This window comes from Gadus morhua, chromosome 6 (assembly GCF_902167405.1).
Source record: "Gadus morhua chromosome 6, gadMor3.0, whole genome shotgun sequence".
Taxonomy (NCBI): Eukaryota; Metazoa; Chordata; class Actinopteri; order Gadiformes; family Gadidae; genus Gadus; species Gadus morhua.
This window is the reverse complement of record NC_044053.1, coordinates 4,522,062-4,548,152: the sequence shown is the minus strand read 5'-3', so window position 1 is coordinate 4,548,152 and position 26,091 is coordinate 4,522,062. Positions and strand designations below refer to the sequence as shown.

At 41.4% G+C, this 26,091-nt stretch overlaps 1 protein-coding gene across 1 annotated transcript in view; it reads left to right on the top strand.

Annotated features, from left to right (window-relative positions):
• Positions 1–2,177: 2,177 nt before the first annotated feature.
• LOC115546161 (sialic acid-binding Ig-like lectin 14) overlaps positions 2,178–26,091 on the top strand; it is a 38,015-nt gene continuing 14,101 nt past the window's right edge. The window contains exons 1-2 of the mRNA XM_030359854.1: positions 2,178–2,223; positions 21,918–22,211. Of these exons, the coding sequence (XP_030215714.1) occupies positions 2,178–2,223; positions 21,918–22,211 (340 nt within the window). The remainder of the gene's footprint in view (positions 2,224–21,917; positions 22,212–26,091) is intronic.

The window sequence follows — 26,091 nt, the reverse complement described above, 5'->3', positions numbered from 1 at the left end:
TGTAACGCGTGTACGCAGCTCATACGCGCGTAAACCAATGGTTCCCTATGGAAAAATTGCAGATTTTATACACGTCGTAGTCGTACGCGGGGTACGCGTTTGGTGTGTTCGTACCTTTAAAGTCTTCCTTTAGCCATTTTTTCATGGGTCAGGGTTTCAAGGTGTAGGAACTGTAATAATTGGGTGTCAAGCAACTATGTTGCGAGACAACCTATTGTTTTCGTACGAATTCTTATTGGGTGTCAAGCAACTATGTTGCGAGACAACCTATTGTTTTTGTATGAATTCTTATTGGGTGTCAAGCAACTATGTTGCGAGACAACCTATTGTTTTTGTATGAATTCCCATTATTATTATTACGCTGCCATGGGAGTCTATGGCAGCCCATAGAACCGCTTGCTGAAAACTTGTGAAATTTGGCACACTGGTTCAGGACAGCCCCATTAGCCCATTAAGCCAATGTCAGGTCGCTAGCCCAACAGCTCTAGCGCCACCAACAGGTCAAAGTTGGACATGCATTCATGTTTATAACTTTCGACCCATTCATCCAATATTCACAAATCAGGTATCATTGGATTCCTTGAACCTAGCCCAGTTCAACGCACCATATGAAGTCATTGCCCCATGACGGATATTTCCGCCATCTTGGTTTATGTCAAAAACCTTCAAAATGGTACTACTATCACAAATCTTGTCCAATCATCTCGAAACTTGGCACACATGATCTTCCGGCCGTGCTTGATGCAAAACATCTGATACACTTTTCAAATTCAAAACCGTTTGCCCGCTAAAGCCAATCAAATTTGGCGGCGAAGCCCTTCAAACAGGAAGTGAGCCGATTTCTCAGCAGCCCTTTGACATATCATTACCAACCTTGGTAAAAAGACCCAAGACCCCATCACGGTGACACTGAATGACTTTGGTGACCTTTGACCTCTAGGGGGCGCTGTTATTAATGTCGATGTGTTTTGACTCCTCTCTCTTCACATGAGCATATTTAAACTCATTTTCAATGTCTGGTGATATTATCAGACCTCTCCGTATAGCTAGTATATTATTTCTTGCAGAAATATCTGCAACAGCCAATGATATTCGACCGCAAATCCGCCAAACCGGAAACACGCATAGACCCATAACATCATCATGGGGACACTCAATGAATTTGGTGACCATTGACCTCTAGGGGGCGCTATAATGAATGAAGACGTGTTTTAACTCCTCTCTCTTCACATGACTACATTTCAAACTTATTTTCAATGTCTGATGATACTGTCAGACCAACCCATATAGCTTATAAATTATATCTCATGGCAACATCAGAACTTGGCCACCATGTTGCAAGTTGTCAAAATCAGTTGTAAATTTCCACAGGCCACAAATTATATCCAATCTTCATGGAACTTGGCATATATGATCTTCAGAACAAGCTGAACAAATGTATCAAACTGCTTTCTCAAATTCATAACCGTTTGGCCGTGACAGCCAATCAAACTTGACGGCGCTCATTAATGGGTAGACACTGCACTCGTGTGGCAACAAGCGGTACTTAATGTATAATGCAACAATGACTATATTCACCATTCCGCCCACCTACAATATAAACTGCAATTCCCACTGGATTAGATGCTTCACGAACCACCTCCAGAACGGATGCTTGTTTACATTGTGTCTCTTTTAGGGATATTGTTCCGAATACCCCTATGTGTTTGTGACATTTGTTCTGTCAGGCAGACTGTATTGCGCCCTTACCTCTAGGTGGGGTCATTTTCTCATTTGGTAAACATTGATGCGTACTTGCATAATGCTCATCCCACCGGCTGTCGGTATTGCCGATTACCGACACGGTCGTCATGTAGCACCCTGGCCGATTACGTCAGTCCGGCAGAATTAGTTTACAGAGTCCCATTATGCTTGACACCCACATTGCTGCTCGCAGCTATATTTATCATTGTTGTACTTTGAATATTGGTATTATATGATTGGAAATTATTTTAATCAGTCATGGAAAGAGTGGAAGATTTACTGGTATTTTGAAATAGACATTTCTTTAGCAGTTTACAATGTCTTACTATAATTAGTGTTGTACACTGAATACCCAAAGTATATTACGATATTAAGTGTAGCACTGAAGTTAATGTGATTTTTGTATTTCTCCTGATGAAGTTCTGGATGAGAACATGACTGGATCCTGGAGACTATTTCTGCTCTGTAGTCTCCTGCAAGGTAAACATCTCAACCCTCTATGATGTTACCTTTGATAGCTACTATATTAATACCTGTAGCACTGAGGTTCTCTCTGTAGTACACACTCTAATACCTTTGATGCTCTATTTTTACTCTCTGTAGTACTCATAATACTTGCTCTGTTAATGCATATATTACTCTCATAATACCTGTAGTACTCTCTGTGGTCCTCTGTTAATACCTATAGTACTCTCTTACTACCTGTAGTGCCCTCTGTAGTACTCTTTTAATACCTATTGTACTCTCTTAATACCTGTAGTACCCTCTGTAGTCCTCTGTTAATACCTGGAGTATTCACTGTGATCCTCTGTTAATACCGGTAGTTGGGTGTCTCGTGTTGCGAGACAACCTATTGTTATTGTACGAATTCCTATTATTGGGTGTCAAGCAACTATGTTGCGAGACAACCTATTGTTATTGTACGAATTCCTATTATTGGGTGTCAAGCAACTATGTTGCGAGACAACCTATTGTTTTTGTATGAATTCCTATTATTGGGTGTCAAGCAACTATGTTGCGAGACAACCTATTGTTTTTGTATGAATTCCTATTATTGGGTGTCAAGCAACTATGTTGCGAGACAACCTATTGTTATTGTACGAATTCCTATTATTGGGTGTCAAGCAACTATGTTGCGAGACAACCTATTGTTATTGTACGAATTCTTATTATTGGGTGTCAAGCAACTATGTTGCGAGACAACCTATTGTTATTGTACGAATTCTTATTATTGGGTGTCAAGCAACTATGTTGCGAGACAACCTATTGTTATTGTACGAATTCTTATTGGGTGTCAAGCAACTATGTTGCGAGACAACCTATTGTTTTCGTACGAATTCTTATTATTGGGTGTCAAGCAACTATGTTGCGAGACAACCTATTGTTTTCGTACGAATTCTTATTATTATTATTATTATGCTGCCATTGGAGTCAATGGCAGCCCATAGAACCGCTTGGCGAAAAGTTGTGAAATTTGGCACAATGGTTCAGGACAGCCCCATTAGCCCATTAAGCCAATCTCAGGTCGCTAGCCCAACAGCTCTAGCGCCACCAACAGGTCAAAGTTGGACATGCATTCATGTTCATAACTTTCGACTTATTCGACCAATATTCACAAACCAGGTATCATTGGATTCCTTGAACCAAGCCCAGTTCAACACACCCTATGACGTCATTGCGCCATGACGTATATGTCCGCCATCTTGGTTTATGTCAAAAACCCTCAAAATACTACTTCTATCACAAATCTTGTCCAATCATCTCGAAACTTGGCACACATGATCTTCTGGCCATGCTTGATACAAAACATCGAATTGATCGATTGATTCAAAACCGTTTGCCCGCTACAGCAAATCAAATTTGGCGGCGTAGCCGCCAAACCGGATGTAAGCCCATATCTCAGCAGCCCTTTGACATATCATAACCAACCTTGGTACATAGACCCATGACCCCAGAAAGGTGACACTGAATAAATTTGGTGAGATTTGACCTCTAGGGGGCGCTGTTATTAATGTCGATGTGTTTTGACTCCTCTCTCTTCACATGAGTACATTTAAAACTTATTTTCAATGTCTAGTGATACTATCAGACCTCCCCGTATAGCTAGTATATTATTTCTCGCAGAAATATCCGCGAGAGCCAATGATATTCGACCGCGAAGCCGCCAAACCGGAAACACGGCAATTTCTCAGCATCCCTTTGACAAATCATAACCAAACTTGAAACATAGACCCATAACATCATCATGGGGACGCTTAATGAATTTGGTGACCATTGACCTCTAGGGGGCGCTATAATTAATGAAGACGTGTTTTAACTCCTCTCTCTTCACATGAGTACATTTCAAACTTATTTCTAATGTCTGAGGATACTGCCAGACCTCCTTATATAGCTTATAAATTATTTCTCATTGTAACATCAGAACTTGGCCGCCATGTTGAAAGTTGTCAAAATTAGTTGTAAATTCCCACAGGCCACAAATTATGTCCAATCTTCATGAAACTTTGCATATATGATCTTCCGACCAAGCTGAACAAATGTATTAAACAGCTTTCTCAAATTCAAAACCGTTTGGCCGTGACAGCCAATCAAACTTGACGTTGCTCATTAATGGGTAGACACTGCACTCGTGTGGCGCTCATTAATGGGCAGACACTGCACTCGTGTGGCGTCAAGCGGTACTTAATGTATAATGCAACAATGACTAAATTTACCATTCCGCCCACCTACTATATAAACTGCAATTCCCTCTGGATTAGATGCTTCACGAACCACCTCCAGAACGGATGCTTGTTTACATTGTGTCTCTTTTAGAGATATTGTTCCGAATACCCCTATGTATTTGTGACATTTGTTCTGTCAGGCAGACTGTATTGCGCCCTTACCTCTAGGTGGGGTCCTTTTCCCATTTACTCATCCCACCGGCTGTCGGTATTGCCGATTTCCGAGGCGGTCGTCATGTAGCCCCCTGGCCGATTGCGTCCATCCGGCAGAATTAGCCTACCGAGTCCGATTATGCTTGACACCCACATTGCTGCTCGCAGCTATATTTATTATTATTATGCTGCCATTGGAGTCAATGGCAGCCCATAGAACCGCTTGGCGAAAAGTTGTGAAATTTGGCACAATGGTTCAGGACAGCCCCATTAGCCCATTAAGCCAATCTCAGGTCGCTAGCCCAACAGCTCTAGCGCCACCAACAGGTCAAAGTTGGACATGCATTCATGTTCATAACTTTCGACTTATTCGACCAATATTCACAAACCAGGTATCATTGGATTCCTTGAACCAAGCCCAGTTCAACACACCCTATGACGTCATTGCGCCATGACGTATATGTCCGCCATCTTGGTTTATGTCAAAAACCCTCAAAATACTACTTCTATCACAAATCTTGTCCAATCATCTCGAAACTTGGCACACATGATCTTCTGGCCATGCTTGATACAAAACATCGAATTGATCGATTGATTCAAAACCGTTTGCCCGCTACAGCAAATCAAATTTGGCGGCGTAGCCGCCAAACCGGATGTAAGCCCATATCTCAGCAGCCCTTTGACATATCATAACCAACCTTGGTACATAGACCCATGACCCCAGAAAGGTGACACTGAATAAATTTGGTGAGATTTGACCTCTAGGGGGCGCTGTTATTAATGTCGATGTGTTTTGACTCCTCTCTCTTCACATGAGTACATTTAAAACTTATTTTCAATGTCTAGTGATACTATCAGACCTCCCCGTATAGCTAGTATATTATTTCTCGCAGAAATATCCGCGAGAGCCAATGATATTCGACCGCGAAGCCGCCAAACCGGAAACACGGCAATTTCTCAGCATCCCTTTGACAAATCATAACCAAACTTGAAACATAGACCCATAACATCATCATGGGGACGCTTAATGAATTTGGTGACCATTGACCTCTAGGGGGCGCTATAATTAATGAAGACGTGTTTTAACTCCTCTCTCTTCACATGAGTACATTTCAAACTTATTTCTAATGTCTGAGGATACTGCCAGACCTCCTTATATAGCTTATAAATTATTTCTCATTGTAACATCAGAACTTGGCCGCCATGTTGAAAGTTGTCAAAATTAGTTGTAAATTCCCACAGGCCACAAATTATGTCCAATCTTCATGAAACTTTGCATATATGATCTTCCGACCAAGCTGAACAAATGTATTAAACAGCTTTCTCAAATTCAAAACCGTTTGGCCGTGACAGCCAATCAAACTTGACGTTGCTCATTAATGGGTAGACACTGCACTCGTGTGGCGCTCATTAATGGGCAGACACTGCACTCGTGTGGCGTCAAGCGGTACTTAATGTATAATGCAACAATGACTAAATTTACCATTCCGCCCACCTACTATATAAACTGCAATTCCCTCTGGATTAGATGCTTCACGAACCACCTCCAGAACGGATGCTTGTTTACATTGTGTCTCTTTTAGAGATATTGTTCCGAATACCCCTATGTATTTGTGACATTTGTTCTGTCAGGCAGACTGTATTGCGCCCTTACCTCTAGGTGGGGTCCTTTTCCCATTTACTCATCCCACCGGCTGTCGGTATTGCCGATTTCCGAGGCGGTCGTCATGTAGCCCCCTGGCCGATTGCGTCCATCCGGCAGAATTAGCCTACCGAGTCCGATTATGCTTGACACCCACATTGCTGCTCGCAGCTATATTTATTATTATTATTATGCTGCCATTGGAGTCAATGGCAGCCCATAGAACCGCTTGGCGAAAAGTTGTGAAATTTGGCACACTTGTTCAGGACTGCCCCATTAGCCCATTAAGCCAATCTAAGGTCGCTAGCCCAACAGCTCTAGCGCCACCAACAGGTCAAAGTTGGGCATGCATTCATGTTCATAACTTTTGACCTATTCGACCAATTTTCACAAACCAGGTATCATTGGATTCCTTGAACCAAGCCCAGTTCAACACATCCTATGACGTCATTGCGCCATGACGTATATGTCCGCCATCTTGGTTTATGTCAAAAACCTTCAAAATGCTACTCCTATCACAAATCTTGTCCAATCATCTCGAAACTTGGCACACATGATCTTCTGGCCATCCTTGATGAAAAACATCGAATAGATTTGTCAAATTCAAAACCGTTTGCCCGCTAAAGCCAATCAAATTTTGCAGCGCAGCGGCCAAACCGGAAGTAAGCCCATATCTCAGCAGTTCTTTGACATATCATAACCAACCTTGGTACATAGACCCATGACCCCATAAAGGTTACACTGGATGAATTTGGTGACCTTTGACCTCTAGGTGGCGCTGTTATTAATGTCGATGTGTTTTGACTCCTTTCTCTTCACATGAGTCCATTTAAAACTTATTTTCAATGTCTAGTGATACTATTAGACCTCCCCGTATAGCTAGTATATTATTTCTTGCAGAAATATCCGCGACAGCCAATGATATTCGACCGCGAACCCGCCAAACCGGAAACACGCCAATATCTCAGCATCCCTTTGACATATCATAACCAAACTTGATACATAGACCCATAACATCATCAGGGGGACACTCAATGAATTTGGTGACCATTGACCTATAGGGGAAGCTATAATTAATGAAGACGTGTTTTAACTCCTCTCTCTTCACATGAGTACATTTCAAACTTATTTTTAATGTCTGAGGATACTGCCAGACCTCCTTATGTAGCTTATGAATTATTTCTCATTGCATCAGAACTTGGCCGCCATGTTGCAAGTTGTCAAAATCAGTTGAAAATTTCCACAGGCCACAAATTATGTCTGTGTTGTCTCTCCTGGCACTCATTTAATATTCTTACATTGATTTCTTAAATATGTATATGTAAAAACGGATGTGAATAATTACTTTACAGTTAAAATAAGCCAATGTATAAATTCATATTATTTTGCCGTTTTAGGTTTGTTATTATTTCACTTCCGGTTTAGTCACTTCCTGTGACGTAATTTCCTGTTAAAAATCTTACCTCTGTAGAAGGAATGGCAGACATGTGCATCTTCTGATTGTAATCCGCTAGCATCCACATGAAAGCATCTAAGAGGCAATGCCGTAAGTTTGTTTAATCAATGCAAGACATGTTTAAGATAATATATTAGAGTGGATTTATTTAAAAATAATGTTTGATGTGTTGTTAAAAACGTTTTGGTTAGCAATTGTGTACAAACTAAAATCAATGCAATTGGCATCAGAATGTCTTCATGCAGTGTTAGACAGTTCATATTATTATTTACAACTATGTACAACATGCTGTTTAGTCAAATGTACATTCAGTATTTTTGTATTCTTTTATTTGCAGTTTTCACCGTCTGTTCATGAGGAATTGTGACAGTAAATGGTCAACCTTACTACGACTCTGTCTTCATTGGCTACGGTTTAACTCTGTGTTAAGTCAGGGTTACAACACACTGCACGAGAACACTACAATGTCCAATCTTCATAGAACTTGGCAAAAATGATCTTCCGACCAAGCTGAACAAATGTATCAAACCGCTTTCTCAAATTCAAAACCGTTTGGCCGTGACAGCCAATCAAACTTGACGACGCTCATTAATGGGTAGACACTGCACTCGTGTGGCGACAAGCGGTACTTAATGTATACTACAACAATGACTATATTTACCATTACGCCGATTTACAATATAAACTTCAATTCCCGATGGATTAGATGCTTCACGAACCACCTCCAGAACGGGTGCTTGTTTACATTGTGTCTCTTTTAGGAATATTGTTCCGAATACCCCTATGTATTTGTGACATTTGTTCTGTCAGGCAGACTGTATTGCGCCCTTACCTCTAGGTGGGGTCCTTTTCCCATTTCCTCATCCCACCGGCTGTCGGTATTGCCGATTTCCGAGACGGTCGTCATGTAGCCCCCTGGCCGATTACGTCCGCCCGGCAAAATTAGCTTACCGAGTCCCATTATGCTTGACACCCACATTGCTGCTCGCAGCTATATTTATTATTATTATTATGCTGCCATTGGAGTCAATGGCAGCCCATAGAACCGCTTGGCGAAAAGTTGTGAAATTTGGCACACTTGTTCAGGACTGCCCCATTAGCCCATTAAGCCAATCTAAGGTCGCTAGCCCAACAGCTCTAGCGCCACCAACAGGTCAAAGTTGGGCATGCATTCATGTTCATAACTTTTGACCTATTCGACCAATTTTCACAAACCAGGTATCATTGGATTCCTTGAACCAAGCCCAGTTCAACACATCCTATGACGTCATTGCGCCATGACGTATATGTCCGCCATCTTGGTTTATGTCAAAAACCTTCAAAATGCTACTCCTATCACAAATCTTGTCCAATCATCTCGAAACTTGGCACACATGATCTTCTGGCCATCCTTGATGAAAAACATCGAATAGATTTGTCAAATTCAAAACCGTTTGCCCGCTAAAGCCAATCAAATTTTGCAGCGCAGCGGCCAAACCGGAAGTAAGCCCATATCTCAGCAGTTCTTTGACATATCATAACCAACCTTGGTACATAGACCCATGACCCCATAAAGGTTACACTGGATGAATTTGGTGACCTTTGACCTCTAGGTGGCGCTGTTATTAATGTCGATGTGTTTTGACTCCTTTCTCTTCACATGAGTCCATTTAAAACTTATTTTCAATGTCTAGTGATACTATTAGACCTCCCCGTATAGCTAGTATATTATTTCTTGCAGAAATATCCGCGACAGCCAATGATATTCGACCGCGAACCCGCCAAACCGGAAACACGCCAATATCTCAGCATCCCTTTGACATATCATAACCAAACTTGATACATAGACCCATAACATCATCAGGGGGACACTCAATGAATTTGGTGACCATTGACCTATAGGGGAAGCTATAATTAATGAAGACGTGTTTTAACTCCTCTCTCTTCACATGAGTACATTTCAAACTTATTTTTAATGTCTGAGGATACTGCCAGACCTCCTTATGTAGCTTATGAATTATTTCTCATTGCATCAGAACTTGGCCGCCATGTTGCAAGTTGTCAAAATCAGTTGAAAATTTCCACAGGCCACAAATTATGTCTGTGTTGTCTCTCCTGGCACTCATTTAATATTCTTACATTGATTTCTTAAATATGTATATGTAAAAACGGATGTGAATAATTACTTTACAGTTAAAATAAGCCAATGTATAAATTCATATTATTTTGCCGTTTTAGGTTTGTTATTATTTCACTTCCGGTTTAGTCACTTCCTGTGACGTAATTTCCTGTTAAAAATCTTACCTCTGTAGAAGGAATGGCAGACATGTGCATCTTCTGATTGTAATCCGCTAGCATCCACATGAAAGCATCTAAGAGGCAATGCCGTAAGTTTGTTTAATCAATGCAAGACATGTTTAAGATAATATATTAGAGTGGATTTATTTAAAAATAATGTTTGATGTGTTGTTAAAAACGTTTTGGTTAGCAATTGTGTACAAACTAAAATCAATGCAATTGGCATCAGAATGTCTTCATGCAGTGTTAGACAGTTCATATTATTATTTACAACTATGTACAACATGCTGTTTAGTCAAATGTACATTCAGTATTTTTGTATTCTTTTATTTGCAGTTTTCACCGTCTGTTCATGAGGAATTGTGACAGTAAATGGTCAACCTTACTACGACTCTGTCTTCATTGGCTACGGTTTAACTCTGTGTTAAGTCAGGGTTACAACACACTGCACGAGAACACTACAATGTCCAATCTTCATAGAACTTGGCAAAAATGATCTTCCGACCAAGCTGAACAAATGTATCAAACCGCTTTCTCAAATTCAAAACCGTTTGGCCGTGACAGCCAATCAAACTTGACGACGCTCATTAATGGGTAGACACTGCACTCGTGTGGCGACAAGCGGTACTTAATGTATACTACAACAATGACTATATTTACCATTACGCCGATTTACAATATAAACTTCAATTCCCGATGGATTAGATGCTTCACGAACCACCTCCAGAACGGGTGCTTGTTTACATTGTGTCTCTTTTAGGAATATTGTTCCGAATACCCCTATGTATTTGTGACATTTGTTCTGTCAGGCAGACTGTATTGCGCCCTTACCTCTAGGTGGGGTCCTTTTCCCATTTCCTCATCCCACCGGCTGTCGGTATTGCCGATTTCCGAGACGGTCGTCATGTAGCCCCCTGGCCGATTACGTCCGCCCGGCAAAATTAGCTTACCGAGTCCCATTATGCTTGACACCCACATTGCTGCTCGCAGCTATATTTATTATTATTATTATGCTGCCATTGGAGTCAATGGCAGCCCATAGAACCGCTTGGCGAAAAGTTGTGAAATTTGGCACACTTGTTCAGGACAGCCCCATTAGCCCATTAGGCCAATCTCAGGTCGCTAGCCCAACAGCTCTAGCGCCACCAACAGGTCAAAGTTGGGCATGCATTCATGTTCATAACTTTCGACCTATTTGACCAATTTTCACATACCAGGTATCATTGGATTCCTTGAACCAAGCCCAGTTCAACACACCCCATGACGTCATTGCGCCATGACGTATATGTCCGCCATCTTGGTTTATGTCAAAAACCTTCAAAGTGCTACTTCTATCACAAATCTTGTCCAATCATCTCGAAACTTGGCACACATGATCATCCGGCGATGTTTGATGCAAAACATCTGATGGACCTTTCAAATTCAAAACCGTTTGCCCGCTAGAGCCAATCAAATTTGGCGGCGAAGCCGCCAAACCGGATGTAAGCCCATATCTCAGCAGCCCTTTGACATATCATAACCAACCTTGGTACCTAGACCCATGACCCCATAAAGGTTACTCTGAATGAATTTGGTGACATTTGACCTCTAGGGGGCGCTGTTATTATGGTCGATGTGTTTTGACTCCTCTCTCTTCACATGAGTCCATTTAAAACTTATTTTCAATGTCTAGTGATACTATTAGACCTCCCCGTGTAGCTAGTATATTATTTCTTGCAGAAATATCCGCGACAGCCAATGATATTCGACCGTGAAGCCGCCAAACCGGAAACACGCCAATATCTCAGCAGCCCTTTGACATATCATAACCAAACTTGATATATAGACCCATAACATCATCATGGGGACACTCACTGAATTTGGTGACCATTGACCTCTAGGGGGCGCTATAATTAATGAAGACGTGTTTTAACTCCTCTCTCTTCACATGAGTACATTTCAAACTTATTTTTAATGTCTGAGGATACTGCCAGACCTCCTTATATAGCTTTAAAATTATTTCTCATTGCAACATCAGAACTTGGCCGCCATGTTGAAAGTTGTCAAAATCAGTTGTAAATTTCCATAGGCCACAAATTATGTCCAATCTTCATGGAACTTGGCATATATGATCTTCAGACCAAGATGAACAAATGTATTAAACAGCTTTCTCAAATTCAAAACCGTTTGGCCGTGACAGCCAATCAAACTTGACGTTGCTCATTAATGGGTAGACACTGCACTCGTGTGGCGCTCATTAATGGGCAGACACTGCACTCGTGTGGCGTCAAGCGGTACTTAATGTATAATGCAACAATGACTAAATTTACCATTCCGCCCACCTACTATATAAACTGCAATTCCCTCTGGATTAGATGCTTCACGAACCACCTCCAGAACGGATGCTTGTTTACATTGTTTCTCTTTTAGAGATATTGTTCCGAATACCCCTATGTATTTGTGACATTTGTTCTGTCAGGCAGACTGTATTGCGCCCTTACCTCTAGGTGGGGTCCTTTTCCCATTTACTCATCCCACCGGCTGTCGGTATTGCCGATTTCCGAGGCGGTCGTCATGTAGCCCCCTGGCCGATTGCGTCCATCCGGCAGAATTAGCCTACCGAGTCCGATTATGCTTGACACCCACATTGCTGCTCGCAGCTATATTTATTATTATTATTATTATTATGCTGCCATTGGAGTCAATGGCAGCCCATAGAACCGCTTGGTGAAAAGTTGTGAAATTTGGCATACTGGTTCAGGACAGCCCCATTAGCTTATTGAGCCAATCTCAGGTCGCTAGCCCAACAGCTCTAGCGCCACCAACAGGTCAAAGTTGGACATGCATTCATGTTCATAACTTTCGACCTATTTGACCAATATTCACAAACCAGGTATCATTGGATTCCTTGAACCAAGCCCAGTTCAACACACCCTATGACGTCATTGCGCCATGACGCATATGTCCGCCATCTTGGTTTATGTCAAAAACCCTCAAAATGCTACTTCTATCACAAATCTTGTCCAATCATCTCGAAACTTGGCACACATGATCTTCTGGCCATGCTTGATACAAAACATCGAATTGATCGATTGATTCAAAACCGTTTGCCCGCTACAGTAAATCAAATTTTGCGGCATAGCCGCCAAACCGGATGTAAGCCCATATCTCAGCAGCCCTTTGACATATCATAACCAACCTTGGTACATAGACCCATGACCCCAGAAAGGTGACACTGAATAAATTTGGTGAGATTTGACCTCTAGGGGGCGCTGTTATTAATGTCGATGTGTTTTGACTCCTCTCTCTTCACATGAGTACATTTAAAACTTATTTTCAATGTCTAGTGATACTATCAGACCTCCCCGTATAGCTAGTATATTATTTCTTGCAGAAATATCCGCGACAGCCAATGATATTCGACCGCGAAGCCGCCAAACCGGAAACACGGCAATTTCTCAGCATCCCTTTGACAAATCATAACCAAACTTGAAACATAGACCCATAACATCATCATGGGGACGCTTAATGAATTTGGTGACCATTGACCTCTAGGGGGCGCTATAATTAATGAAGACGTGTTTTAACTCCTCTCTTCACATGAGTACATTTCAAACTTATTTCTAATGTCTGAGGATACTGCCAGACCTCCTGATATAGCTTATAAATTATTTCTCATTGTAACATCAGAACTTGGCCGCCATGTTGAAAGTTGTCAAAATTAGTTGTAAATTCTCACAGGCCACAAATTATGTCCAATCTTCATGAAACTTTGCATATATGATCTTCCGACCAAGCTGAACAAATGTATTAAACAGCTTTCTCAAATTCAAAACCGTTTGGCCGTGACAGCCAATCAAACTTGACGTTGCTCATTAATGGGTAGACACTGCACTCGTGTGGCGCTCATTAATGGGCAGACACTGCACTCGTGTGGCGTCAAGCGGTACTTAATGTATAATGCAACAATGACTAAATTTACCATTCCGCCCACCTACTATATAAACTGCAATTCCCTCTGGATTAGATGCTTCACGAACCACCTCCAGAACGGATGCTTGTTTACATTGTGTCTCTTTTAGAGATATTGTTCCGAATACCCCTATGTATTTGTGACATTTGTTCTGTCAGGCAGACTGTATTGCGCCCTTACCTCTAGGTGGGGTCCTTTTCCCATTTACTCATCCCACCGGCTGTCGGCATTGCCGATTTCCGAGGCGGTCGTCATGTAGCCCCCTGGCCGATTGCGTCCATCCGGCAGAATTAGCCTACCGAGTCCGATTACGCTTGACACCCACATTGCTGCTCGCAGCTATATTTGGGTGTCAAGCAACTATGTTGCGAGACAACCTATTGTTTTCGTACGAATTCTTATTATTATTATTATTATGCTGCCATTGGAGTCAATGGCAGCCCATAGAACCGCTTGGCGAAAAGTTGTGAAATTTGGCACAATGGTTCAGGACAGCCCCATTAGCCCATTAAGCCAATCTCAGGTCGCTAGCCCAACAGCTCTAGCGCCACCAACAGGTCAAAGTTGGACATGCATTCATGTTCATAACTTTCGACTTATTCGACCAATATTCACAAACCAGGTATCATTGGATTCCTTGAACCAAGCCCAGTTCAACACACCCTATGACGTCATTGCGCCATGACGTATATGTCCGCCATCTTGGTTTATGTCAAAAACCCTCAAAATACTACTTCTATCACAAATCTTGTCCAATCATCTCGAAACTTGGCACACATGATCTTCTGGCCATGCTTGATACAAAACATCGAATTGATCGATTGATTCAAAACCGTTTGCCCGCTACAGCAAATCAAATTTGGCGGCGTAGCCGCCAAACCGGATGTAAGCCCATATCTCAGCAGCCCTTTGACATATCATAACCAACCTTGGTACATAGACCCATGACCCCAGAAAGGTGACACTGAATAAATTTGGTGAGATTTGACCTCTAGGGGGCGCTGTTATTAATGTCGATGTGTTTTGACTCCTCTCTCTTCACATGAGTACATTTAAAACTTATTTTCAATGTCTAGTGATACTATCAGACCTCCCCGTATAGCTAGTATATTACTTCTTGCGGAAATAACCGCGGCACCCAATGATATTTGACCACAAACCCCCCAAACCGGAAACACGCCAATATCTCGGCAGCCCTTTGACATATCATAACCAAACTTGAAACATAGACCCATAACATCATCATGGGGACGCTTAATGAATTTGGTGACCATTGACCTCTAGGGGGCGCTATAATTAATGAAGACGTGTTTTAACTCCTCTCTCTTCACATGAGTACATTTCAAACTTATTTCTAATGTCTGAGGATACTGCCAGACCTCCTTATATAGCTTATAAATTATTTCTCATTGTAACATCAGAACTTGGCCGCCATGTTGAAAGTTGTCAAAATTAGTTGTAAATTCCCACAGGCCACAAATTATGTCCAATCTTCATGAAACTTTGCATATATGATCTTCCGACCAAGCTGAACAAATGTATTAAACAGCTTTCTCAAATTCAAAACCGTTTGGCCGTGACAGCCAATCAAACTTGACGTTGCTCATTAATGGGTAGACACTGCACTCGTGTGGCGCTCATTAATGGGCAGACACTGCACTCGTGTGGCGTCAAGCGGTACTTAATGTATAATGCAACAATGACTAAATTTACCATTCCGCCCACCTACTATATAAACTGCAATTCCCTCTGGATTAGATGCTTCACGAACCACCTCCAGAACGGATGCTTGTTTACATTGTGTCTCTTTTAGAGATATTGTTCCGAATACCCCTATGTATTTGTGACATTTGTTCTGTCAGGCAGACTGTATTGCGCCCTTACCTCTAGGTGGGGTCCTTTTCCCATTTACTCATCCCACCGGCTGTCGGTATTGCCGATTTCCGAGGCGGTCGTCATGTAGCCCCCTGGCCGATTGCGTCCATCCGGCAGAATTAGCCTACCGAGTCCGATTATGCTTGACACCCACATTGCTGCTCGCAGCTATATTTATTATTATTATTATGCTGCCATTGGAGTCAATGGCAGCCCATAGAACCGCTTGGCGAAAAGTTGTGAAATTTGGCACACTTGTTCAGGACTGCCCCATTAGCCCATTAAGCCAATCTAAGGTCGCTAGCCCAACAGCTCTAGCGCCACCAACAGGTCAAAGTTGGGCATGCATTCATGTTCATAACTTTTGACCTATTCGACCAATTTTCACAAACCAGGTATCATTGGATTCCTTGAACCAAGCCCAGTTCAACACATCCTATGACGTCATTGCGCCATGACGTATATGTCCGCCATCTTGGTTTATGTCAAAAACCTTCAAAATGCTACTCCTATCACAAATCTTGTCCAATCATCTCGAAACTTGGCACACATGATCTTCTGGCCATCCTTGATGAAAAACATCGAATAGATTTGTCAAATTCAAAACCGTTTGCCCGCTAAAGCCAATCAAATTTTGCAGCGCAGCGGCCAAACCGGAAGTAAGCCCATATCTCAGCAGTTCTTTGACATATCATAACCAACCTTGGTACATAGACCCATGACCCCATAAAGGTTACACTGGATGAATTTGGTGACCTTTGACCTCTAGGTGGCGCTGTTATTAATGTCGATGTGTTTTGACTCCTTTCTCTTCACATGAGTCCATTTAAAACTTATTTTCAATGTCTAGTGATACTATTAGACCTCCCCGTATAGCTAGTATATTATTTCTTGCAGAAATATCCGCGACAGCCAATGATATTCGACCGCGAACCCGCCAAACCGGAAACACGCCAATATCTCAGCATCCCTTTGACATATCATAACCAAACTTGATACATAGACCCATAACATCATCAGGGGGACACTCAATGAATTTGGTGACCATTGACCTATAGGGGAAGCTATAATTAATGAAGACGTGTTTTAACTCCTCTCTCTTCACATGAGTACATTTCAAACTTATTTTTAATGTCTGAGGATACTGCCAGACCTCCTTATGTAGCTTATGAATTATTTCTCATTGCATCAGAACTTGGCCGCCATGTTGCAAGTTGTCAAAATCAGTTGAAAATTTCCACAGGCCACAAATTATGTCTGTGTTGTCTCTCCTGGCACTCATTTAATATTCTTACATTGATTTCTTAAATATGTATATGTAAAAACGGATGTGAATAATTACTTTACAGTTAAAATAAGCCAATGTATAAATTCATATTATTTTGCCGTTTTAGGTTTGTTATTATTTCACTTCCGGTTTAGTCACTTCCTGTGACGTAATTTCCTGTTAAAAATCTTACCTCTGTAGAAGGAATGGCAGACATGTGCATCTTCTGATTGTAATCCGCTAGCATCCACATGAAAGCATCTAAGAGGCAATGCCGTAAGTTTGTTTAATCAATGCAAGACATGTTTAAGATAATATATTAGAGTGGATTTATTTAAAAATAATGTTTGATGTGTTGTTAAAAACGTTTTGGTTAGCAATTGTGTACAAACTAAAATCAATGCAATTGGCATCAGAATGTCTTCATGCAGTGTTAGACAGTTCATATTATTATTTACAACTATGTACAACATGCTGTTTAGTCAAATGTACATTCAGTATTTTTGTATTCTTTTATTTGCAGTTTTCACCGTCTGTTCATGAGGAATTGTGACAGTAAATGGTCAACCTTACTACGACTCTGTCTTCATTGGCTACGGTTTAACTCTGTGTTAAGTCAGGGTTACAACACACTGCACGAGAACACTACAATGTCCAATCTTCATAGAACTTGGCAAAAATGATCTTCCGACCAAGCTGAACAAATGTATCAAACCGCTTTCTCAAATTCAAAACCGTTTGGCCGTGACAGCCAATCAAACTTGACGACGCTCATTAATGGGTAGACACTGCACTCGTGTGGCGACAAGCGGTACTTAATGTATACTACAACAATGACTATATTTACCATTACGCCGATTTACAATATAAACTTCAATTCCCGATGGATTAGATGCTTCACGAACCACCTCCAGAACGGGTGCTTGTTTACATTGTGTCTCTTTTAGGAATATTGTTCCGAATACCCCTATGTATTTGTGACATTTGTTCTGTCAGGCAGACTGTATTGCGCCCTTACCTCTAGGTGGGGTCCTTTTCCCATTTCCTCATCCCACCGGCTGTCGGTATTGCCGATTTCCGAGACGGTCGTCATGTAGCCCCCTGGCCGATTACGTCCGCCCGGCAAAATTAGCTTACCGAGTCCCATTATGCTTGACACCCACATTGCTGCTCGCAGCTATATTTATTATTATACTGCCATTGGAGTCAATGGCAGCCCGTAGAACCGCTTGGCGAAAAGTTGTAAAATTTGGCACAATGGTTCAGGACAGCCCCATTAGCCCATTAAGCCAATCTCAGGTCGCTAGCCCAACAGCTCTAGCGCCACCAACAGGTCAAAGTTGGACATGCATTCATGTTCATAACTTTCGACTTATTCGACCAATATTCACAAACCAGGTATTATTGGATTCCTTGAACCAAGCCCAGTTCAAAACACCCTATGACGTCATTGCGCCATGACGTATATGTCCGCCATCTTGGTTTATGTCAAAAACCCTCAAAATGCTACTTCTATCACAAATCTTGTCCAATCATCTCGAAACTTGGCACACATGATCTTCTGGCCATGCTTGATACAAAACATCGAATTGATCGATTGATTCACAACCGTTTGCCCGCTACAGCAAATCAAATTTGGCGGCATAGCCGCCAAACCGGATGTAAGCCCATATCTCAGCAGCCCTTTGACATATCATAACCAACCTTGGTACATAGACCCATGACCCCAGAAAGGTGACACTGAATAAATTTGGTGAGATTTGACCTCTAGGGGGCGCTGTTATTAATGTCGATGTGTTTTGACTCCTCTCTCTTCACATGAGTACATTTAAAACTTATTTTCAATGTCTAGTGATACTATCAGACCTCCCCGTATAGCTAGTATATTATTTCTCGCAGAAATATCCGCGACAGCCAATGATATTCGACCGCGAAGCCGCCAAACCGGAAACACGGCAATTTCTCAGCATCCCTTTGACAAATCATAACCAAACTTGAAACATAGACCCATAACATCATCATGGGGACGCTTAATGAATTTGGTGACCATTGACCTCTAGGGGGCGCTATAATTAATGAAGACGTGTTTTAACTCCTCTCTCTTCACATGAGTACATTTCAAACTTATTTCTAATGTCTGAGGATACTGCCAGACCTCCTTATATAGCTTATAAATTATTTCTCATTGTAACATCAGAACTTGGCCGCCATGTTGAAAGTTGTCAAAATTAGTTGTAAATTCCCACAGGCCACAAATTATGTCCAATCTTCATGAAACTTTGCATATATGATATTCCGACCAAGCTGAACAAATGTATTAAACAGCTTTCTCAAATTCAAAACCGTTTGGCCGTGACAGCCAATCAAACTTGACGTTGCTCATTAATGGGTAGGCACTGCACTCGTGTGGCGCTCATTAATGGGCAGACACTGCACTCGTGTGGCGTCAAGCGGTACTTAATGTACAATGCAACAATGACTAAATTTACCATTCCGCCCACCTACTATATAAACTGCAATTCCCTCTGGATTAGATGCTTCACGAACCACCTCCAGAACGGATGCTTGTTTACATTGTGTCTCTTTTAGAGATATTGTTCCGAATACCCCTATGTATTTGTGACATTTGTTCTGTCAGGCAGACTGTATTGCGCCCTTACCTCTAGGTGGGGTCCTTTTCCCATTTACTCATCCCACCGGCTGTCGGTATTGCCGATTTCCGAGGCGGTCGTCATGTAGCCCCCTGGCCGATTGCGTCCATCCGGCAATATTAGCCTACCGAGTCCGATTATGCTTGACACCCACATTGCTGCTCGCAGCTATATTTATTGGGTGTCAAGCAACTATGTTGCGAGACAACCTATCGTTATTGTACGAATTCCTATTATTATTATTATACTGCCATTGGAGTCAATGGCAGCCCATAGAACCGCTTGGCGAAAAGTTGTCAAATTTGGCACAATGGTTCAGGACAGCCCCATTAGCCCATTAAGCCAATCTCAGGTCGCTAGCCCAACAGCTCTAGCGCCACCAACAGGTCAAAGTTGGACATGCATTCATGTTCATAAATTTCGACTTATTCGACCAATATTCACAAACCAGGTATCATTGGATTCCTTGAACCAAGCCCAGTTCAACACACCCTATGACGTCATTGCGCCATGACGTATATGTCCGCCATCTTGGTATATGTCAAAAACCCTCAAAATGCTACTTCTATCACAAATCTTGTCCAATCATCTCGAAACTTGGCACACATGATCTTCTGGCCATGCTTGATACAAAACATAGAATAGATTTGTCAAATTCAAAACCGTTTGCCCGCTACAGCAAATCAAATTTGGCGGCATAGCCGCCAAACCGGATGTAAGCCCATATCTCAGCAGCCCTTTGACATATCATAACCAACCTTGGTACTTAGACCCATGACCCCATAAAGGTGACACTGAATAAATTTGGTGAGATTTGACCTCTAGGGGGCGCTGTTATTAATGTCGATGTGTTTTGACTCCTCTCTCTTCACATGAGTACATTTAAAACTTATTTTCAATGTCTAGTGATAGTATCAGACCTCCCCGTATAGCTAGTATATTATTTCTCGCAGAAATATCCGCGACAGCCAATGATATTCGACCGCGAAGCCGCCAAACCGGAAACACGGCAATTTCTCAGCATCCCTTTGACAAATCATAACCAAACTTGAAACATAGACCCATAACATCATCATGGGGACGCTTAATGAATTTGGTGACCATTGACCTCTAGGGGGCGCTATAATTAATGAAGACGTGTTTTAACTCCTCTCTCTTCACATATTGTTCCGAATACCCCTATGTATTTGTGACATTTGTTCTGTCAGGCAGACTGTATTGCGCCCTTACCTCTAGGTGGGGTCCTTTTCCCATTTACTCATCCCACCGGCTGTCGGTATTGCCGATTTCCGAGGCGGTCGTCATGTAGCCCCCTGGCCGATTGCGTCCATCCGGCAGAATTAGCCTACCGAGTCCGATTATGCTTGAAACCCACATTGCTGCTCGCAGCTATATTTCTCTTTGTTTTCCTCTTTCATTACCGGACGTACTCTGCTAATGCTTTTTAAATACTCATTGATTATTTAACCTTTAGATTTTAAACTTCGAATTTTGAAATGTACCATCCAAATCAAACACAATAAATGATAATAATAATAATAATAATAATAATGATTATTATAATAATAACTGATAACTTAGCAACTAATATTACTAATTAATTATAATCGTAGGATATATTATCTTGTTTTGTTAGGAAATGCAATGTTGCATTTAAATATTTTGTCAGTTTGTGCATTGATTGAGCCTTTGAATTTTTCAACCTCTTGTTTTAAAGGTGCTGGGTGCAACGCTGCAGAATTTGAGGCCCTAGTGCCAGCAAGTGTGACAACACTCAGTGGATCCTGTGTTACCGTTCCTTGTTCCTTCACCGTGCCGGACCAGTTTAAAGGCAATCTACATCCTGGATGTATACCAATATGGAAAAAAAAAAAAACAACTATCAGTACTACTGCAACATTCAGGGGAAATCTAACAGCGTACGACTGTACTACAACATTCAATAACGTACTTGAAGACAATGTTCAATATAATTTTAGAATTGCCTGTGGAAATCCATTAAAATATACTTTCAAAGAAAACCCAGTGACCATCCAGATCAAGGGTAAGTGTAATATGTGTCCGTCTGAAACAAACATGTCTCTAAGTCCTATTGGTCTTACTGTGTTTCAGATGATGCTGAATGCTGGTAATGCTTGGGTCTCCATAGTAACTGCTCTAAATTGGTTTGGTACCCAGGGCTCCCTGATGCACCTCGTTTGACCACCCCCAAGGAGCCGGTGGTGGAGGGGACTCCTGTGGAGCTGGGGTGCTCTGCCCCGTCCTACTGTGACACCCATCCGCCCACTGTGACGTGGACCCCCGCCCTGGGGCTCAGCACCCAGCTCCAGAAGAAAAATACCGTGACCTCCACTCTGACCTTCAACGTCTCCCACCTCCACCATGGAAACAATGTCTCCTGCACTGCAGCCTACTACATACCATCTGGGAACAAAACTGTGACGTCTACAAGATACCAACTCAGTATCTCATGTGAGTCAATGTACTACCTTTTCAATGAAGAGTACATTTTATTATTTGTTTACTTTTTGAAATTGAAATTGGCACGGAAAAGTCTGATGTCTACAAGATCGACATTCAAGGTAAGTTTATTCAAAACAGGAAACCACCCTGAGCTTGGTGATGTATCTAAAGGTTTCTTCGATCTAAGACAGAAGACAAAGCAGTGTGTTGATCAATTATTCAAAGTAAGATTGACTCAAAGCCAGTGAGCAAATGAAAAGGTTATTTTATTCAAACCTAAATATGTTTCTTATGTACTCATTTCAGTTTTTGTTCTGCTTTTTTGTTGACTCTTACTGCTTATTGTGAGATCAACATTCAAAGTTAGATTGACTAAAAGGAACAAGTCTGAGTTTAGTGATGTAGTGATGGGCAGACAATCACCATGTTTTATCTTTTATTTTACTATTTATATCTGTATCTAAACCCCTCAAGGATTGAGCATGTCCAATTAATTCACATGCATTCATGTTTATAACTTTTGACCCATTCATCCAATATTCACAAACCAGGTATCATTAGATTCCTTGAACCAAGCCGAGTTCAACGCACCATATAACGTCATTTTGCGCCATGATTGATTTTCCGTCATCTTGGTTTATGTCAAAACCTTCAAAATGCTACTACTATCACAAATCTTGTCCAATCATCTCGAAACTTGGCACACATGATCTTCCGGCCATGCTTGATACAAAACATCTGATAGACTTTTCAAATTCAAAACCGTTTGCCCGCTACAGCCAATCAAATTTGACCGCCAAGTCGCCAAACAGGAAGTAAGCCCATATCTCAGCTGCCCTTTGACATATCATAACCAACCTTGGTACATAGAACCATGACCCCATCATGGTGAAACTGAATGAAGTTGGTGACCTTTGACCTCTAGGGGCGCTTTTATTAATGTAGATGTGTTTTGACTCCTATCTCTTCACATGAGTATATTTAAAACTTATTTTCAATGTCTGGTGATACTATCAGACCTCCCCATATAGCTAGTATATATTATTTCTTGCAGAAATACCCGCGACAGCCAATGATATTCGACCGCGAAGCCGCCAAACCGGAAACACGCCAATATTTCAGCAGTCCTTTGACATATCATAACCAAACTTGATACATAGACCCATAACATCATCATGGGGACACTCAATGAATTTGGTGACCATTGACCTCTAGGGGGCGCTATAATTAATGAAGACGTGTTTTAACTCCTCTTTCTTCACATGAGTACATTTCAAACTTATTTTCAATGTCTGATGATACTGTCAGACCTCCCCATATCGCCTATAAATTATTTCTCATGGCAACATCAGAACTTGGCCACCATGTTGAAAGTTGTCAAAATCAGTTGTAAATTTCCACAGGCCACAAATTATATCCAATCTTCATGGAACTTGGCATATATGATCTTCAGACCAACCTGAACAAATGTATCAAACAGCTTTCTCATATTCAAAACCGTTTGGCCGTGTTGCGACAAGCGGTACTTAATGTATAATGCAACAATGACTATATTTACCATTCCGCCCACCTACAATATAAACTGCAATTCCCACTGGATTAGATGCTTCATGAACCACCGCCAGAACGGATGCTTGTTTACATTGTGTCTCTTTTAGGGATATTGTTCCGAATACCCCTATGTATTTGTGACATTTGTTCTGTCAGGCAGACTGTATTGCGCCCTTACCTCTAGGTGGGGTCCTTTTCCCATTTGGTAAAATAATGCTCATCCCACCGGCTGTCGGTATTGCCGATTTCCGAGACGGTCGTCATGTAGCCCCCTGGCCGATTACGTCCATCCGGCAGAATTAGTTTACCGACTCCCATTATGCTTGACACCCACATTGCTGCTCGCAGCTATATTTATTATTATCTTTTTATTTTTCATTATTGTTATTACTAACTCTGTTACAGACCACTTTGCTCGTATACGTGAACACTCTCCTACTTCACTGTGTGTCGGCCACGTCTCTTTTGAAAGCTTTCCCTTTGAGCTGGCTATTAGCCAGTACCCTGGTCCATACCTATGACTGGTTGGACTGTATAGTCTTGCCATTGGTCATGAATCGGCTGATGAGATTCTCAGATACAAATTCCAGATGGAAGGAAGAACTGCAATTATTTGTGCTTTTTTATTAGTTGTTCATTTTTTGTTCCTGTTTGGCTACACTCTTTCTTTGAAATTACAATAACATTGACCTGCCGGTGCAAGTACTTATGTCACATATATTATACTAAAGCTATGCTAAGCTATATATTGTCCTTCTCTCACTATCCTCAGCCAATGAGTACTACTCATACTCACCAGCCCTTGGATCAGGTGGAGGAACTCCCTTCGTGACCTCAGGAGAAGGAAGCATCACAGGCGTGAAAGTCTGGGAGCAGCCTGGTAATCACATTACTGGGTAAGACATACTGTACCTCTCAGTCTGACTACATCTACGCTAGATGACCACAGAGAGCAGCTTGTCTGGCAAAACTGAGTTAGTTTGAGTCTCTGCTCCTCCTGGTCAATAATTTTTTCTCTTACCTTGAGCAAGATTGTTTACTTTATTTTGGGAAACCCCCTCCCCTATTTATTGTGATTAATATGATTTTTTTAGTTAAAACGTGAATGATTATTGTTATTATTATTTTACAACAAAAGTGTTTGTTTGTGTTTGGGTATTACTTTAAGTGGTTGATTTATGCTGTTAAAGATTTAACACAGTTTCCCCATGTTGTACTTCTAGTTTCCAGTTGCGTTACGGCACCAGGTGGGACCGTGCTGTTGGTCGCGTGGTCCACGCCCCACTGAGATTGGACCTATTTGAAGGAGAGACAATTACTCAGGTTAAAATGCGTCTATACTATGTTCTTGTCAATCATTGTCCTGCCATGGTACATTTTTCATATAGGCCTCATCACTGTACTTTGCAATAGTGTTACTATTATAACATTGTCAAGGCTAGCAATGTTAATATTACAGGTGTCTGGAAAATACCGCTCAGCCAACTACATCTATCAGTTGATTTTTGTGACCAGTAGAGGGCGCTCTCTCATCACAGGCGTGCCATTTGAGGTTCTCATTCATTTATTTATTTCTCCGTTCATTCTTATCTGTTTTGTATTGACTTATTGATATTTTATGTATGTCTGAATTGCTTCCTATTGTTTTCTGTTTTTGCAGACCTCCTTTAACTTTTACCCCGAGCATGCAGAGGCGGAGCTTCGGCTGTTGAGTGGGCGGTTCGATAGCAATGGGATCACATCACTGGGAGCCCATTGGGGGGTATTCCAGGAGGCCACAGGTTATTAAAATAATACTACTTAACCAAATTCTTAAAAGCACATTTGACTTATTTGTATCAAAACACTTGTCTATTAATTACCTTTTCATTCAGGGGTCAATCCTGGATAGATGTGAGATCTGTATTGTCTCCAAAAACATATTTTTCACTTTAAAAATGTCTTCAAATGATCTTTTAATGATTGTCCTTAAAAAATGTGTGCATGTGAATTATATCTTTGCAAACCACTATGAAGGGCCTCATGTTTCATTAGTGGTTTAAAAGCAAACATTGCCTTGCCTAACTAAAGGATGACTCTGCTCTCAATCTTTTATTCAACTAATTCTCTGCGAAATTAATTGTATCGACTAAACACATTCTACACATGGAGTTATCTGTGCCACAGGTTCATGGGGCCAATTCAAGTCATATTTAAATATCCTCAGAGCTTAAAACTACTCAGTTTTTGGTTTTGGGTTGTGTATGTCTCATGTTTTATTTCCTTTGAAAAATAATAAAATGCACGTCAAAGGAATGTGCATATGAGACATACACCACCCATAAATGTGTCACTTTGT